General features: G+C 35.2%; 2 protein-coding genes and 2 non-coding genes across 4 annotated transcripts; all 4 read left to right on the top strand.

Moving 5' to 3' along the window:
* The first annotated feature begins 289 nt into the window (after positions 1 to 289).
* gcshb (glycine cleavage system protein H (aminomethyl carrier), b) lies at positions 290 to 9,267 on the top strand. The gene is made up of 5 exons (XM_067401410.1): positions 290 to 565; positions 5,308 to 5,387; positions 7,434 to 7,497; positions 7,577 to 7,708; positions 7,788 to 9,267. Exons 1-5 carry the CDS (start codon positions 415 to 417, stop codon positions 7,883 to 7,885), a joined length of 525 nt encoding a protein of 174 aa, XP_067257511.1. The 5' UTR covers positions 290 to 414; the 3' UTR covers positions 7,886 to 9,267.
* A 2,789-nt stretch (positions 9,268 to 12,056) lies between these two features.
* Positions 12,057 to 17,840, top strand: rpl13 (ribosomal protein L13). Its single transcript, XM_067400058.1, has 6 exons — positions 12,057 to 12,100; positions 12,603 to 12,718; positions 12,801 to 12,942; positions 14,750 to 14,923; positions 15,160 to 15,216; positions 17,634 to 17,840. The coding sequence occupies exons 2-6, from the start codon at positions 12,615 to 12,617 to the stop codon at positions 17,790 to 17,792; spliced, it is 636 nt and encodes a 211-aa protein (XP_067256159.1). The 5' UTR covers positions 12,057 to 12,100; positions 12,603 to 12,614; the 3' UTR covers positions 17,793 to 17,840.
* On the top strand, positions 14,606 to 14,687 carry LOC137031413 (small nucleolar RNA MBII-202). The gene has a single exon (XR_010896551.1). It is a non-coding gene; the product is annotated as a small nucleolar RNA MBII-202 (small nucleolar RNA).
* LOC137031414 (small nucleolar RNA MBII-202) lies at positions 15,016 to 15,096 on the top strand. The gene has a single exon (XR_010896552.1). It is a non-coding gene; the product is annotated as a small nucleolar RNA MBII-202 (small nucleolar RNA).
* Positions 17,841 to 19,128: the final 1,288 nt, after the last annotated feature.

The following is a 19,128-nucleotide window of genomic DNA, read 5'->3' as shown; positions in this document are numbered from 1 at the left end:
TTCAGTATTGTGATATTTTGGATAGTCACCGTTTAATTTGATGAATGACACCTGTGGTTACTCTGCTACATCCAGTGAAAATCACCGGTTCATTAAAAGTAATTGGCAAAATGGCTAAGAAAAGTTATTTTAGTTCTGAGAAATAGCTTTCTTAGTTTGCAGATCTCTCACTTCAGAGGCACTTCTAAAGAAACTTGGGTCTACTTATTGTGCTACACGCATCCTTTTATTTCGTCATGTTTGGACTTTGTATAACAGGTCGTTTAGTCCGTGCCAATGTTCTTGTCGTTATCGATATCTCTAGTCTAACTTATCAGCACCGTGAGGTCCCTGGTTTAGCGGGAGCGCGCTTCTCGCCTCTCTCGCGCGCCTCTCGTCTCGTTCGGTCAAGTGCATCAGGCTGAGTCGGTGAAGATGGCGATGTGTGCGTCGCTCCGATGTGTTTCAGCAAACTTTTCGGCAGCATTGCCCCTGCTCTCGAGACCAGCACATATCTGGACGTGCCAAAACTCGCTAAGACCAAACATCTTAAGGACGCTTTACACGAGCTCGCGGCTTTCGGGAGGTAAAAACTTTACTGAACTCACGGTTCCCCGGTTTTATATTTACTGAAGCCATGCATGTTTTCAAGAGCTTTAATAGGGTGTGATTATCAACTGAATTTCTTTTGAGATTTAAACGTTGGAACTTTGCTTCGTACGTTACGTCACGTTTGTTAGTGATTTATTCGCGGTAAGTTACTTGGTTTTTCGCAATTCTCCGTTTCTTTTTCGTTATTGCATATTTTTTACTATTATTTAAAGTATTAAAAGTATCTAACTGGCCCGTGTAAGATGAATGTAATTTTTGCTGACCCTTGCATCAGATCAAACTCGCCCTGCACTAATTTTCTCGGTTCGGTTTTTATCATGTGGCTTTAATTATTTTGGCTGTTCAAAGTTAAGACCGTGCTGTATCTCGTGCCTCTGAAGTTTGATTAGAGGCCCCTGACTCTACACATTATATCTAACCGAAATGTCATCTCCAAATCTATGCATCACCTTCATTATGTTCCCTCAAGATTAAAATAACAGGAGTGTTTTGCATAAAGCTCAGCCATGCTCCAGCATTCAGCCCTGCTCACAATCTGGTTTAAACCTGTATTGTTTCTGCATGGGCTGATGCTTGAATCCTCAGTTGAGGCATTGCCCTCTGGGAGTCCTCAGCAGCGGTTCATTGGTGTGCCAGACTATTTGAGCTATGCTCTTAATATGGAGTTTATATATTTACTTTAATCAAATTATGAAGAATCAGTACTTTCTTTTTGAATCTGGTCTTACGCAAGGGGTATGGAGGCATCATATGGAAGTGGATGTTTAATATGAATCACTTGTTTTATCATGTGAATCTAATTTTGTAGGATTTTTTTCTATAGAAACCCATGAATGGGTATTTAAGAAACCTGTTTGAAAGCCGGTTATTTTGCAATTGCCTGGCACAGACAACCGTTCAGCGTGCCCTAACGAGACCTTTTTACTGCTGCTTCCACCTTCAGTGACTGCGTTATGTTCAGTACAATGATATGAGAAGGTAGATTCAGAGTTCGAATAATTTAGAAAACCCAATGCAGTGAAGTGGAAAGCCTGATCTGGAAATAATTAATGCGTCATTGGGCTTATGGAGTTCAAATGTTCAACTATTATCAGTCAGAAAGTTAATATTTATGTAATAAATGTCCTTGAAAGAAATGTCAGGTTTAAAGTAATCGTTCTTCAAAACATAAGGGAAATAGTGATTCTCGTGTCATTCCAAACCTATATTTATTATTTTACATTTTATTTTAGAAGAATATCCAGGCTACTCTTTTTCCATATAATGACAGTGAACTTTGCTGTCAAGCTCCAAATTGGCACACAAAGTATCGTAGCATGCAAGCCATATGGAGTGTAAGTATGGCGAGTCTTCTCAAGCCATGTGATCGCTTTGCAGAAGGAACTTTTAAGTCATGGGTGGTACGTCTACACGACAATGATGTACTAAGGAAAAGTTTTTACTTGGCTTTTTTCCGCATACAGGCGACAATGTTGTCAAGTGATCTCCGTTCACACGGATCTGTGAAAACGACTAAAAACGTTGTATTATGCTGCCAGGCCAGTAGTTGGCGATGTCACTTTGTAAAGAAACACTACGCGCCCATAGACTGAACACGTAACACATATGCGTCAAATAAACATGAATGAACATCAAAAGGAATGTTTCAAACACAGAAAGACACCATTTTCCAAGTTTAAGTCCACCGAAGTTAATTTTCTAACTCCTGACTGCTTTGTTGGACAAAATGGCGGATTCAGCGTTCTGATTGGTTAGATCGTTTGTCAAACTCCCAGCGACGGGTCAATTGCAATGACCAGTACATTATTCCTATGTTTCCCCATTTTGTGTTCCACATTAGAAAAAAGTCATAAGTGTTTATAACAACATAAGAACTAAAACAAAAAACTATTAAAAATTGTTTTTTAATGCAGTTGAAATAAAGAATTAAAATTAAAAAAGAATATTAAATGGAAAAACATATACTTAAAAAAAACTTCAATGAAAATGTGAAATGTTGCCTTGGGAGTGAACTGAAATGAGATGAATACTGAAATTACTGAAACTGAAATAGAAATATTAAAAAGCACAAACTAAAATTTAAGTGAAAACTAAAGATATAAAAATAAAAACTCAATCAAAATATAGATAAATACTATAATATTATATAAATCATACTAAAATAACACTGTGAAAATGAGTAATTGACACACTTTGTAGTTTTGAGAGTGCTGTAACTTTAACCAAAGCCACTTGAAGGCAAACTTATGAGGTTAGCAAAAAAAAAAAAAGTTGGATGTCAATGGAGGAGAGGCTTCGCTGAATAAACTGCTTTTGTTGGAAAAGGTCTTATTTAATGAATCAACAGCCCATTGGCTAAACCTCAACATGTTTGCTCTTAAACATTAGTTTTGGATTGATCTATTTTTAATTTAGACCAAAAAAAAAAAAAAATGCTGTTTTATAAGGACAATTGTGCTACAGTTATGATTCAGTTTACAGCATTTCTCATTCATTTCTATGGTATCCGCAAACAGTGACTGACTGCGTTCCATTCGGAAGGGCTCATCCCTATGGCCTAATCCCTTCAAAGGGTTTTTACGCTATGGAGTGAGAGCTTCAAAGGGATGAAGGGTGTAGGTTTTTTTTTTTTTTTTTTTTTTTTTCTTTGGAACGAATTTCTTTTAGAAGAAATTCAATGACGTCAGGGCAGGGGCGTAGTTTGCGTGGGGGGGGGGGGGGATGGGGGATGGGGGGACGTAACCCCCCCAATATTCAAATCCATCAGTTACAACCCCCCCCAATATTTCAACATGAAAATCACAGTAGATCTATACTAACATATGTATAATTCATTTATTTTGTAACAATAATTTTGTTTTTAATCGAATATGAGTTTGTCATAATAAATTAGTCAAAAAAGTACCCCCCTTCCATTGAACCGACTGGTAACGCCCAACCAATGCGCGTCGCACTTTCACCAAAACAACGCGAGTGGAGCTGTAATGTTTGAATGGAGAGCACGGGTAGCACCAAAAAATGAAGAGAATTGCCCAGCCGACTATATTAAACTTCTGTTCAAAGAGGGATGTTAAAAAGAATAAAGCATGTACTGAGAAGGAGGTATGAAAACATTGTAATAGCTAGGTACACTCCACATATATTTTAGCTAGCTAATCCATTGCAATTTAGCCATAATAACTATCAGTGTAACTGTAACCAGTTACCAAAACAGCTGTCTGTTTTGTTACTTCATTTTTCAATAGTTATCAATGACAAAAGTGTTCACATCTGTGTTTGTTTTCTTCCTTAATTAATCTGACATTTTAACGAATTGGCTTGAATGAACGATTTTAGTAGCTCACTCATTAAAACGTTGAATCGCTGCCACCTACTGGCAGTTTCAATATTTAACATAATTTCTTTCTTTTTAGAATCACTCCGTTATGTTAGAATTTGATGACTGGTTATAGATAAATTCCATAAAGTTATGATAGATAGATAGATAGATAGATAGATAGATAGATAGATAGATAGATAGATAGATAGATAGATAGATAGATAGATAGATAGATAGATAGATAGATAGATAGATAGATAGAGAAGAAATAAATGATCCAATAACGCTACACATAAAACAGATTTTTTTTTTTTTATTAAAAAAAATAATAACAGGCAGCATACCAACGCTCAACCCCCCCAATGTTGAAACCAAATCTACGCCCTTGCGTCAGGGCTGTGAATGTGATTGGTTATCATGGCACACGTGATCCAATTGCACTTTCTCCAAAGGTAGAGTCCTGGACCCTCGTATCTCCCAATAATAAGACCTTTAAAGGGGTGGTTGATTATGATTTCACTTTTTTTTAACTTTATTTAGTGTGTAATGTTGCTCTTTGAGCATAAACAACATCTGCAAAGTTACGATGCTCAAGATCAATGCAAAGGGAGATATTTTCTTTTAAAGAATTTGCTGTTTAAGGACTACAACAAATGGCTGGTAGAGACAACAAGCTTCTTCCAGGGTTTTTCACCAGGGTTTCCAGGTGACATCACTAACCTTAAAATTTACATAAATCCCGCCCACGAGAACACAACAAAGGGGGTGAGGTCATGTTGGGCTACTTTAGAGAAGAGGAAGAGTTGTTGTAGTAGAGTGTTGTGGTCTTGCCTTCATTTTACACCGGACTGCTTCACAAACGAGGGTCAATTCAATGCTGGATTTGCACAAAAGTTGAACATGATGGCACATGCTAGTGGATGAGATGAATCAACTCCACAGCAACTTCATAAATTTATCCACTAACCATTCAGAAACGCCCAGTTTCATTCTAAAAGTTGTAACTTCTTCCTGAGTCTCTCCATCAGTGTCTGACTCTGGATTAAACACAATCCTCATTTTGGCTGCGTGAGATTCTCCAGCTTTGTTGTTTTTGAGCAACTGAAGTGTGAGCTGTTAAAGCTCCGCCTTCTTCTGGAAAAGCGGCCGGGAGCAGCAGCTCATTTGCATTTAAAGGGACACACACAAAAACAGTGTGTTTCTGCTCACAGCCAAATAGGGGCAAATTTGACAAACTATAATAAATTATCTGTGGGATATTTTGAGCTGAAACTTCACAGACACATTCTGGAGACACCGGAGACTTATAGGTCCCCTTTAACTAGTTGTTCTGTTTATCTTGATTGTTTTATGATTAATATTCTCTTTATTAATCAAATGCTCTTGTGTCTTTACAGCTCTGAAGTTTACAGACAAACACGAGTGGGTGCGCGTGGAGGGGAGTGTAGGAACAGTCGGCATCAGCAACTTTGCTCAGGTTTGCTCCCCTCTATAATGAAATTGGTGTTAACTAAAGACGTGGTGTCAGTTCAGCTGAGAGTGTCTAGTATTCATATTTGGTGTAATAGAAATGAAAGCAGAAATGAAATCATTAGAAATGACAGAGCAACAGTAAATTAATAATTTGCGTCAAGATTATTCTTCAGCTTCATAAGGTGTGTTTAGACCTAGTTTTTCAGTGAAAAAAGGTCTAAAAATGTTTTAAATGTAAAGAAAAAACAATAGATTTTCCATTCGTGATGCAACGTGAGCTGTAACACACTGGGATTCTTTCTCCACAAGTCTTTTATGTTAGTTAAGCCATGTTCAGACTGCTAGCAAAATATTTTTTTTGCAAAGATTTTATCCAGATGGGTTTTTGAAAGTGTGGACAGCAAAAAAAAAACACATGCAATTTAAAAAATGTTCCTGCATCTGTTTTTTAAAAAAGCATTGTCACATACATTGATCGGTTATGTCAGGACACACAAATCCTATTTGATCACTTGCAATTAATATTGTGGACAGTCTGCCTGACAAGATCTGATTTGAGAAAAAAATCCAGTTTGCCTACAGTCTGAACATAGACTTAGAGGTTGAATTCAAATCAAATACTGTCCGTTCTACTTCTAAATAGGATGCCTACTTCATAAATATTGTGAAAAAATATTGTTCAGTTCACTCTAACCATATTTGGAAATGGGTGTGTCCTTATATGGTGATCAATGGATCCTGGATTTCATCTAGTGGTAAAGTTTGGTACTGAAAGTTAATTTTTTGAGATATCAATCCAGATTTATGGCTTTGATTTTCTTGCAGTTTTAGAGTTGAACAAGTTTTGTAAAATATATATTTTTGACGTTATCGTTGTGTGTGTCGCAAAACACAGCTTCACGTTTTTTTTTTTAAACTTAATGAAAAAAAAAAAGTTACATAACTTTATTTCAATTTATACTTAAAGGGACACCCAAAAATTCAAATTATCCCATGATTTACTCACCCTCAAGCCATTCTAGGTGTATATGACTTTCTTCTTTTGGACGAACGCATTTGAGATGTATTTAAAAATACCCTGGCTCTTCCAAGCTTTATAATGGTGTTGAATGGGGGTTGAGATTTTGAAGCCAAAAAAAATGCATGAAAATAATCCATACGTCTCCAGGGGGTTAACAAAGGCATTCTTAAGTGAAGCGATGGGTTTTTGTAAGAAAAATATCCATTTTAAAAAATTTATAAACCAAAAAAAAACTAATTCATGACCGATGTTTTGTTTGCTCGATCCTCTGCGCTTCTGCATTCGTCATTACATCATGCGTCGGGTCAGAGGTCACTCTTCTGCCGCAAATCAATGTGTACGGCCACCTGCTGGAAGTTAGTTATTATAGTTAATCATGTTTTAAATATGGATATTTTTCTTACAAAAAACAATCACTTCGCTTTAGAAGGCCTTTATTATTCCCTGGAGACGTATGGATTATTTTTAAGATGGATGGATGCATTTATTTTGGTCTTCAAAATCTCGCCCCACATTCACTACCATTATAAAGCTTGGAAGAGCCGGGATATTTTTAAATATAACTCCAGTTGTGTTCATCCGAAAGAATAAAGTCATATACACCTAGGATTTCTAGGATGGCTTGAGGTTGAGTAAATTATGGGATAATTTTCAGTTTTTCAATTTGGTCTCTTTTTAAAGGAGACACTTGGCAGATCATCATAGAAGTAGACAAAGTATTCAAGAGTTATAACAATTTAAGATGGAAATGTCATTTTAAGGTCTATGCTCAAAAAGTGGGACTGACAGTTTAACAAGTTAAAGTCAGCATGATTGTCAAGTTAAAGTCAGCACCCATTTTACAGTCATATCATGCATTTCCAAGTAAAATGAAATATTCAGTAAGAAGGAGGGGAGGGAGGGGTTGAAACTAAATCATAATTTTAAAAGTTATAGTTGTTTTACATGAATGATATTTCAAAATGTTCTTTTAATGGAGTTCTCAAGTTCAGTTTAATGGTCTTCTCCCTTAATTTCGCTTAACCATAGGAAGCGTTAGGTGATGTGGTGTACTGTGGGCTTCCAGAAGTGGGAACAAAGCTTGAACAAATGGGTGAGAATCATTTGAAATCTCCATCTTATGCCTTTTGCCTGTTACAGCACAGACGACACGGATTGTATTTGTTTTCCAGAGGAGTTTGGTGTTTTAGAAAGTGTCAAAGCTGCTAGTGAGCTGTATTCTCCACTGACTGGAGAGGTGACCGAAATCAACACAGAGCTGGCAGAAAACCCTGGACTTGTAAATAAAACCTGCTACGAAGACGGTGAGTGCAGCTGATATCACTAAATACTCTACATGCCTGTTTAATACACTGCTAAATCCTTCCTTTCTCCCTCTTGAAGGATGGTTAATTAAGATGACCATAGAGAAACCTGCAGAACTTGATGAACTCATGGATGAAGCTGCTTATGAAAAATTCATCAAATCCCTTGATTCATAAAGCTTTTCAGACCGTTATTGATCATTCAGAGCCTTTAAGGATTCACGACGGCTACTTTAGAATGCTGATGGTAGAATGAGTACTAATACAATTCTTTGGAATCTATTTATTTTGGTTTTGTAATTTCTTTTTCCACCAAAATAATCTTTTGTAATGTGCTAGTTTAACAAACTTGTAAATTTTGCAGCCAAAAGCCAAATATTTCAAAGGGCTTTTGGATACAATTTGAGGTGCTTTAAATGGACTCAAACAAAGAGAGGGCTGCTTCTGCTGATTGTCTTAAATAGTATGTTTTCAGTGTAACGTGACATGCAATAAAATCGAAAATGTAACATTTTGAGCCACAGTTTGCTTCTGTTCTGTGTTTAGCTCTTACCCTTTCAGATTCAAATAGTCTTATGACACTTGTAACTTATTGTGCTCATACAACTAATACATGATCATTTTTTTTTTTTCTCCATGATCAGTACAACTCAAGTACTACTGTGAAGCATTGCTTCAGGAGTACCGTGATAGTACTTACAGCAAATGATTTCATCATATATAACCAAAATATCTACAGCACCATTCAAAAGTTGAGATGGGTAATGTTTTTAATGTTTTTGAAAGATGTTTCTTATGCTAACCAAGGCTATATTTATTTAACCGTTTTCTGTTTGAATATATTAAAAAATGAAATTTATTCCTATTATGCAAAGCTGAATTTTCAGTGTCACACGATCCTTCAGAAATCATTCTAATATGCTGATTTGCTGCTCAAGAAACATTTCTTATTTGAAAATGATTGTGCCGCTTAAAGTTCCCCTGAAGTCAATAATTTTAACCTAACCCTATCCCTTAAAACTCATCTTTGATTACCAAAATGGCATATTTAAATGTTTTTTCCTGTGAAAAAAATGTCTTCAAATCCCTTAAAATAGCTTGAATGTAACTCGACACCCTTGCTTAATTTAGCATACGCGGATCTATGAATATTCTAATTAGCCCCGCCTCCACTCACTCGCACGAGCTCAGAGATCCACTCGGTCAACTTACCGAGGTAAACGCTGCACAATGGTATCCCTCTTTACAAATATGATTAGCCTTTTGCTTGAATACGTTATCAAACGGCTAATAATGTGTTGCTAATGTAACACGACTCCCTTGCTTCAGAACGGTCATAGTTAATGATATGCTAAACACAACATAGACATATAAACAACATTAAAAACTTGATTTTCACCACAGGGGGATTTTAATATTTTTGTGGAAACTATGTATATTTTCAGGATTCTTTGATGAATAGAAAGTTCTGCATTCATTTGAATATATTTTTTGTAAATTATAAATTTTAATCAGGGTTTGCTGAATAAAAGTTTTAATTTCTTCACAAGAAATGCACCATTGTTTGTTTCTGATATTTGTTTTCTTTATCAGCAAATGGCACTAAAACAATTTGAGGCAGTGTTTTATTGTTGTGCTCTGTTTGATGCTGAGAGAGAAGTGTAGAGAAGGAAGTGCACACATGCAGAAGGGAACATGGCCGCCTCCCAGCCCAGAACACCTTGACCTTTGCCCTTAGATTAAAACACTGAGTTTCAGTGTTCCAATGATCAATGATTAATGAAGAGGTGATCATATATTATCTTTTTCTGCCTGAAGAAAATCTGAAACCTGTGTTCAGATTTCACATCAGATTTCTTAGGAAACATTAACTCTTTGACCAGAAGGACACTTACTTAGATGTTTATAATGCTATTATTTTTGGTCACTATATACAAATTGTAATTGTAAAACAGATTAAAAGTTCTTGAAACTCCACGTAATGCAACCGTCTCAGGGACCAAATAAAATATGGCTAATTTGTGGAGCATGCAGTATGTAAATTGACATTGATAACATAAGTGCCAAAAGCAAACTGACAATAGCCTTTGTTTTAGCCTTTTTGTTTTAAAACGAACAAACCAGTTTGAATCAACAATAAATCTGTTAATTTAATAAAGAACCTGTGCATCTCTAACAACTCCACGTTTTCTAATTTCTACACAAGAACATTTGGCCGCCTTACTTACAACGCCCCCTAATGATCGATTTTAATTCTCTCATTAGACTGCAGACAACTGTGTTGAATACTTTTTAACTTGGCATTAGCATCTACGACAAGACATGTAATAATAAACACATCCGACAAATTTTTCAGAAAAGAGACCAAATTTGAGGCAGATCTCATTGGGTTGCCTTAACTGATAATACCGACTGGAGTAAGGCATGGTTGTTAGCCTATAAATATTTTATTCCTAATAAGACTAAAGAAGTCCACTTTAAAAAACTGCTTAAGATATACCCGATTAATTCAACAATATCCAAATATGCTGATATTCCTAGTACTTGCTCATTTTGTGTCTCATGAAGACGAAACATTGATACATTTATTCTATTCTTGTGAATTGGTTCAAAAGTTTTGGTCTAACTTATACTCCCATTTAAATAAAAACCCCATCAATACATTATTAGACTGATTCCAACAAATCTAAAGAATATATTTTCAATTTTTTTATTTTGTTTTCCAAATTTTTCATCCATAAACAGAAATTTATGAGCTCACTTCCTACTCTGTCACATTTTTTGATTGAGGTAGAATCGCTGCTTAAATCTTTTAGGTTAACTAGTAATGCAAAATGTGATTGATTCCTTAAACTATATGAACAATTCTTTTTTAATGGCTCTGATGGTTAAGTTTAATTAGCTTTCTCATGTACTGACCATGTTTTCATTTTGTTTTTTGTTTTTCTTTCTTTATTATTTCTTAGTATTGTTTTCTTAGTATAGTACAGAAAATGTATGGTACGTATCTTCTTATTTCTGTTTGTCTTTCATGTGTCCTCTTCATATGTATGTAAACAATTCTTAATACGTCCTTTAGATATTTGATTCTACATACTACATACGTCTTTTATTTCTAAATTCTAATGTTCTCCTGAAGGTGTTTGTATATTTGTATTCTTCTTGAATAAAATCATGCACATAATTAATATAATATTATAATATAGTTCAGTTCTAAAGTCAGCCTATTTAGAATCCATTAAAAGAATCCATTAAAAAAAAAACCCATTATCATTTACTCACCCTCAAGTTGTTCCAAACCTGTATGACTTTCTCATTTTACATTTATGCATTTTGGCAGATGCTTTTATCCAAAGCGACTTACATTGCATTATACTATACATTTCTATTTGAGTATGTGCAATCCCTGGGATTGAACCCATGACCTTGGCATTGGTAGTGCCATGCTCTAACCACTGAGCTACAGGAAAGCATTTCTTTGTTCTGTTGAACACAAAAGAAGATATTTTGAAGAATGTGGGGGAACTGAACAGTTCTGGGGCACCATAGTAATTTTTTTCCTACTATAGTCAATGGAGCCCCAAAGCAGCCTGGTTACAAACTTTCTTCAAAATATCTTCCTTTGTGTTCAACAGAACAAAGACATTTATACAGGTTTGGAACAACCTGAGGGTGAGTAAATGATGACAGAATTTTCATTTTTAGGTGAACTATCCCTTTAAAAGAATCCACATCACACATGACTGCAAAAGTCACGGACGTTCAGTGTGTGACCAATAAGTTTGTCAAAATTGTCTGTTACTGTTTGTGCAGTGTCGGCAACAACATTACTGCAATAAATTGAGTGTTACAAAGGCATATTTTAAAAATAACATTTATCTTAGTAGTTTTATTCCTTTATCTGCATTTTTACATTCTTGTTTTTCATGTCTTATTAGTTTTATTTTGAAGTCAATATGTTAAATATATATATATATATATATATATATATATATATATATATATATATATATATATATATATATATATATATATATATATATTACGTTAACCCATACAATTAACGACGTTTACATTCACGATCATGCGTCAGAAACGAGTTTTCTAAAATATATATATATATATATATATATATATATATATATATATATATATATATATATATATATATACACATACATACAATAAAATAATATTTATAATAGAAAAAATATTAATTGTCGAACTTTTAATAAACGTCACATCCACGTGCTAATTTGTCGCAACAAAATCCGGCTTCACACTTCCGGTAGACCGGCGCGTTGGTCGACGCTATTGGCTCTTTTCTTCACTTCCCTTAAAACCCTGCGTTGTCATTTCCTTTTCCCTTTCAGCCATTTTCCGCTAAGGACGGTATGTGCATTTATTCCGGCTAAACATCAAGTTTATCCGCTTTAATCCTCATTATCTCTTTATTATATGATACTCCAAATAGTCCATCGTTAAAGTGTGCTTTATTTCACGCGCGCACCTGTCTGTATTGTTGGTGTTTTCTGTTCTGGAGAGAGAGAAAAGATCATTTTAGCACACGGTGCCCTGTCTCAACGCGCCTGTTTTAGTGTTTGTTTTAAATGTTAACGCGCTCCTCATGAAGCAGTCGAAATAAACGAGGTTGTTGCATTCAGCAGAACTCTTCTTTAAGCGTGTTTACGGTCTCTTGTCTCAAGCTTGACACCTCGTCAGGGAGCAGCAGAGCTCACATGAGTGTCTTCACTTGTGCTTCTGACTTCAGTAATGTTTGCTAGGATGTTCTGATGGCTCTCATGAACGCGCAGTTCTCTGAATCTAAACATCAGTGCATAGTTTCCTGCTCAGGAGCTGCTTGCTTACTGCTGTGACATTTGTTTTGCTCTAGGAGTGAACAACCATGGCTCCCAGCCGGAATGGCATGATTTTGAACCCTCACTTTCATAAAGACTGGCAGAAGAGAGTGCGCACCTGGTTCAACCAGCCTGCCAGAAAGCTCCGCAGGTAACATGTTTGTGGTGTAAATGGGTTAAAAGGTCATAGAAAGTGGCAGATTATAAAATGCTGCTTGCTTGTTTTTTCTCAGACGCAAGGCCCGTCAGGCAAAGGCTCGCCGTATCGCCCCTAGACCAGTTTCTGGACCTCTCCGACCGGCAGTCAGGTGTCCAACCATGCGGTATCACAACAAGGTCCGTGCCGGACGTGGTTTCACCCTGGAGGAGTTGAAGGTAACTTTGGTGCCAAGTTGTGCTTGATTTTAAAGCCTTAGTTCACCCAAAAATGAGAGCTTCACCCTAGTGTCGTTTTTAAACCCATGAGACTTTAGTTCATCTTCAAAACACAAATGGAAATATTTTTAATGAAACCTGAGAGGTTTCTGTCTCGCCATTGAAAAGTCCAGGTAACCAAAACTTCAAAGATCCATATAGGCGTCATGAAACGAATCCACATGAATCTAGCGGTTTAATCTAATTCTTGTGAAGACAGTCACTTTATATAATGAACAGATTTAATTTAGGATTTTGTATATCTAAACAATGATCCACACTAGAGGTCGACTGATAGTGGGTTTTACTGATAACTAGGTTGGATCATGCTGATTGGTTGATTCAACCTGTAGTTTTTAAAATGGATACTGTATGAAAACAAAAATAATGCATAAAATAGTGCTGATATTAAGTATGCTTTGATCATTCATGTTAGTTCTTAGTGCATTAACTAATGTTAAGAGATGCAACTTTAAAATGTAAGAACGTATTAGTAAATGATAAATACTATTAGTTAATAGCAATCATCTGGATCAACATGCACATAACCAAATTTCTATGTATCCTAATTATTGTTAATGTAATTAATTTTTCCAGGAGCTCATTGCTTCTACCTTCCTTTAAACTGCTAACAGTGATTGTAAATTAATTGCCTAAATTATTACATTTGCTAACTGCATTCTTTAAATTGCAATGTTGACATGCATTCACTGTAAAGCTGCTTTGAAACGATATCATGAAAAGCGCTATACAAATAAATGTGAATTGAATAGTTAATTTTACAAATGGACTCTTATTGTAAAGTTAACATTTCATGTAAATCCAAACAGTCATGCTTAAAGATGGCCGTCTTTAAATATCTACGCAAAAGCCATAGCATTGAAATTAGACACGCATGTATATTGCAAGTGTACTTTCAGACTATATTTGCTTATATTTTAGAGGACTTGATGATTATCTAATCAAAATAACAAAATATGCATTACAGTGATGATAAAACAGAAACTGAAATTGAATGTTTCTGATTTATTAATGTTTCTGTCAGCTGCATAAACACATTAATTTGCTTTCTCATGTCACTAGCTTTAAATATGCTACTTTGCTGCATAACGAATGTGTAAGTGACCAGCTGGATATAAATGAATGCAAATAGATGGTAAGTCGTGACATTACACATTTGTTGTTGTTTTAACTGCTTGAGGTTGGCTACTAATGTTAGCGTCCTCTCATCCTCGACGGCAAACGTACTGCTGTACTTTCTCTACTAATGCAGCATCTAGTCAACATTTACTTTATAATGATATGAAAACATGTACTGTATACACGTTTCATTGTCTAATGTTTTAAATCCATATCTGAAGTGTCCGCAATCTCGCGTGTCAAAACAAACGCCACAAGGTCAGTGATTTGGCCTCTAGAGGGTGCTCTTGCACTTTATAATCACAGCGGATCCTTCTCAGCCGTTCGTCACATGGAAAATGAGTATGGATTATTGCCGAAAAAACAATTGTTCCAGCTATTGGTTATCAGACTTGTATGGTATTTTTGGGTGAACTAACTCTTATGTAGTTCTATCCATCTCCTCATTTGTACAATGCACTTGGAGTCATTTCAGACAGTCAAATGATGACAATTCTCCGGAATCTCTGTACTTCCTTGATGATCCAATTTGAACCCTTTTTGCTGATGACTGTTCTTGACTCTGTATGAGTGTCAGGGCTGTTCCAGCATGATCTCGTCTCACAAGTCTGTCCCGTTGCTCATATAGGCAGCAGGAATCAACAAAAAGGTGGCCCGCACCATTGGCATCGCCGTTGATCCTCGCCGGCGTAACCGATCCACAGAGTCTCTGCAGACCAATGTTCAGAGGCTGAAGGTGTACCGCTCCAAACTCATCCTCTTCCCTAAGAAGGCTTCTGCACCCAAGAAGGGAGACAGCACTGTAAGTGGCTCACTTCATCTCAGTTTTGAAGCTTAAGAAATCAAGTCATGTCATAAAGCATAATACAGGACTGAAGACTGTTTGCAGTCAAGTGATGACAATTTCTCCGGAATCTCTGTACATCCTTGATGACTTTTGAACCCTTTTTAGCTGATGACTGCAAACTATTCAGGTATAATTCTCTAGAGTGTTTTGTTTTTTTGTGGTCTTTTGACTCTTTGCCTTTTTGTGTATAGGAGGAGGAGCTCAAGATGGCTACACAACTCACTGGACCTGTCATGCCCATCAAAAACGTACGTATCTTTAACCCTATAAAGCCCACTTGGGGCCCAATGGTATAGAGCTGCACGATTAGGAGAAAAAATCTAATTGTGATTTTTCTGGTTAAAATTGCGATTTGCGACTTAAAATGCGATTTTATAAAACAAATGAAGAAAAAAAAAATAAAATTACAAACACTACCAGACTTTTTTTGCTTGTTTGTAGGGCTGCACAATTTGGTCTGACATTTTGTGCTAAAATATTATTTTGACCTAATTAATTTTATTATCGCTTAATAAAAATATGAAACCAAATAAGAAATATTACTGTTGTAATAACTTTCATTATTAAAGTATTTAGCATTAGTATTTAATTATAAATATAACTATAATACTTACCTTGTATGACAAAATGTGGGGTTACCTGTTAAGATGCAAGCAGTATGTCTATAAATCATTAGAAAGGTCTAAAGGATAAAAATTATGTACGCTGGAGAAAAACTTTAATTATGTGTTTTACTAAGTTCTTTAGAGAGAGGAATTATTTTTCCTTTTTTTTTACCCTGAATAGGATTGAGTGAAATTACTTGACGATAAATATGTCTGTTTCATACTGGAGGGCGCCCTTGAGCAGATACTCCAAATAATTCAAATATACGTGATATAACAAACGCTGTTCCCCAGTGGGCATCATGCTATCGCTGTGACTGAATAAAAAGAAGGTAGGAATGTTTTGATTGATTAAACATGAATAAAATAAACAGATGACTGCAACAATACATGGCTTATGTTTTCTTCAAGCCTTCTCAGGTATTTCCGTATAATAAAGTATATTTATAATCCAATGCTAATAAAAATGCTATTTCAAACACTCAACTGACGTTATGAAGTGAGTTTGGAGTAAAAACACATTAAATGTTGTCTTTTGTTAGAAAAGAAGTTCATAAAGGCTTCTCATTTTTGGAAAGTTTGTATATTTGATGCGTGTTGCTTTTTCTAATGCTGTGCTCTCAGATGGAGCGTCATTTACAACTGATCACAGAGCAGCTCTTCACTAACACGCTGTGTACATACTTATATCATTAAAAATCGCAGCCTTTGCGATGTCATAATCGCACTAAGCCAAATCGCGATTTCGATTCTATTACGATTAATCGTGCAGCCCTACAATGGTATCTGTGATGCAGAAAACGTGGATGGAAATTATATAATTTTACGATTTCAATTAATTACACATACTTTTTGATCACTAATATTTAATTTAATCATTAAAATGGAGACCAAGAAAAGAAAAAAAATACAACAATCTAGAAAAATTTAAATTGGGGAAAAAATGGAATTTAGTAAAAAATAAAACTGAATTCAAAAAGTTTTCCTAAAAATCAGTAACTACTGATTTTTAATGTGCAAAATCCGAAGGCCTTTAATGAACAACAATCGTAACTTTGCTGAAAAACACAATCTGTGTGCATTCTGTGTTCCTTGAGCATATTTTTTGCAGAATCTTATAATTTTTATAAGCTAAACATAATGTTTGTTTTCATTTTTTTTTTACATTTTTATTAATTTGAAGATGAACACTTGCTTGACTGAACCAACTGTTTTTAGAAACAAATTAAAAGAATTACTAAATATAATCTATTTTAAGTGTTGTCCCCACGCTGAAATCTCTAACTTTGAAACAATACCTTAAAATATTAAAATTTGGTAGCATTTCTGATACCATATACACTGACATATAGATATTTTAATGTCTCTTTTGTCCATCTATTGAAATTCTAGTCAATCAATATTTTGAAGACATGACTTCTATGATGAACAGATTTTAATTTGGGCATTTATTTCCATATAAACATTGATCAGTTGCCATTAAAATGATCTTGTCCAAATGTTTGCTTACTCAATGTATGTGTTTTAAGAGGGGGTAATTGTGTTACAATAGAAAATTCACAGCACAAGGAAGCTTGATTTCACACACTGAATAGGATTCACAAAAAAGACAGTAATAAACAAATTACAAGTACAAGCACAAATTAATACAATGGAATAAAGATGCAAATAAAATAAAGTGCAGAATAACACAAACGTAAAATTACACTGGATAGTTTTCATTGTAGAATAACAGATTAATTCTAACAATTAAAGTAAAAAAAACTGTCAAGAGTGAGCGGTGATTAAAATTTAGGGTTTTTTTTCCTCTATGCGTTTCATATCCTGTATCATACATGACCCATAAAAGCCTTGTGTATCACAAATATTTAACTCAAACATGTACATCACTTTTTTTCCCTCACTATTTCGTATGTCAGACTTTACTGGCTTAAGATACAGTGAGTAATGTGTGGAAATGGAGTGTTCTTTCCTTTTTGGTTTTGTATGTTATAGACTCAGTTCTTCATATATAATATAATGCTTTGCTGCATCTGAGGAAATGTCCGTATTTTCTGCAGGTGTACAAGAAAGAGAAGGCCCGCGTGATCTCAGAGGACGAGAAGAACTTCAAGGCCTTTGCCAGCCTGCGTATGGCCCGCGCCAATGCCCGTCTGTTCGGCATCCGTGCCAAGAGGGCAAAGGAGGCCGCCGAGCAGGATGTCGAAAAGAAGAAATAAATGTTAATTTGTACGGAACTGTCATAAAAAAATAAATGTATAAAAAAATCTTTTGTCTTTGGAGTCATTTCTTGGAAAACCTTTATACTGTGTAGACTTGTCTGGTTCATAGAGGATGTCGGTGTGATGTTTGGTGAAATGGCACTTGATTCTCAATCTCAAAAGTGACTTTTTATTTGGAAATACTTCCCAGCATTGTGAAAGTCATCTGCTTGTTTTCTGCACTGATGAAATGTACAAAATGAATTTCACACAAGTATCTTATAAAAACAGTAGTGGCCTAAAGTGATGTCCAGAGGGTTTTTTTTTTATGACCGTACAGGTTTGATTAAATGATCAAAAATATTAGAATATATTTTTTTTAAAAGAGGGGAAAACAAACCCCTAATCTTGATTATGGTATTTATCTGACATTATTTGGCATAAAATTAAAACTACAGCTACAGGCTTTTACTATGGAAAAAAAAAAAATGCATAGAAAAACAACTACAAAATAAGTTATTTTTGTTATTTTTAATATTCCTATTTTCAATTTCTTTGTGTGACAGCCTGGCCAAACATTGTCTGCACAATTTGGCATGTTTTGTTGCATTATCACATACAAGATTCAAAGTACAACTATATAATACAAAATCTTTTACAAAATTGTAATATTTAAAGGATAAAGATGCTAATTTTCCTAGGCCGGGCATCACTAACTGAGGTTGAGTGAGAATGCTGCTCAATCCCCAGAAGATGGCAGTGTTTACCTTCATGGATGTTTCCTTGCTTGGAAGTTTTTTTGTGGTTTGTTAATGGCATAGTTCAGCAATAACATTATCTGAAGAAGTCTGACATGTGCTGTCTTTTCTGCTGTAAATGATATGAACTTATACATACATAGCCGAGGTTACGCTCTTCCTGGTGATTGGATAGGTCAGTGTCAGGACAGTATATTATTTTCCCAGGCCTGCGCTAGAGAGACGGGTTAAAGGGATTGTCCACCCAAAAAATTATATCATTTACTCACCCTTAAGTCGTTCTAAATCTGTATGCATTTCTTCTGCTGAACACAGATGTTTTGATGAATGTTGGGAACCAAGCAACACTGGAGACCTTCATTGTATGAATGGAAACAAAAACCCCAAAAACGCAGAGATATCTTATATATAGAACAAATTAATAATTAAGGTTTGGAACGACATGAGAAAAAAATGACAGAATTTTCATTTTGGTGTGAACTATCCCTTTAATGATTTGTGATAGCTGCTGAATTTGCATATTGTGTTTATAACCTGGGGTGAAACCTTGATTAACATCTGTCAGCACAGTTTAACTGTGGCATTTGTCTTCATGA

The sequence above is a fragment of the Chanodichthys erythropterus genome, chromosome 11, assembly GCF_024489055.1.
Source record: "Chanodichthys erythropterus isolate Z2021 chromosome 11, ASM2448905v1, whole genome shotgun sequence".
Taxonomy (NCBI): domain Eukaryota; kingdom Metazoa; phylum Chordata; class Actinopteri; order Cypriniformes; family Xenocyprididae; genus Chanodichthys; species Chanodichthys erythropterus.
The sequence above is the reverse complement of the archived record's forward strand: the minus strand, read 5'-3'. Positions and strand labels throughout refer to the sequence as shown.

Coding starts and splice junctions, on each gene's coding strand:
- gcshb (XM_067401410.1), top strand. CDS start 415: ATGGCGATGTGTGCGTCGCTCCGATGTGTTTCAGCAAACTTTTCGGCA. Junction 5,388..7,433: donor GCATCAGCAACTTTGCTCAG/GTTTGCTCCCCT, acceptor GCTTAACCATAG/GAAGCGTTAGGTGATGTGGT. Junction 7,709..7,787: donor TAAAACCTGCTACGAAGACG/GTGAGTGCAGCT, acceptor TCCCTCTTGAAG/GATGGTTAATTAAGATGACC.
- rpl13 (XM_067400058.1), top strand. CDS start 12,615: ATGGCTCCCAGCCGGAATGGCATGATTTTGAACCCTCACTTTCATAAA. Junction 12,719..12,800: donor CCTGCCAGAAAGCTCCGCAG/GTAACATGTTTG, acceptor GTTTTTTCTCAG/ACGCAAGGCCCGTCAGGCAA. Junction 15,217..17,633: donor CTGTCATGCCCATCAAAAAC/GTACGTATCTTT, acceptor TATTTTCTGCAG/GTGTACAAGAAAGAGAAGGC.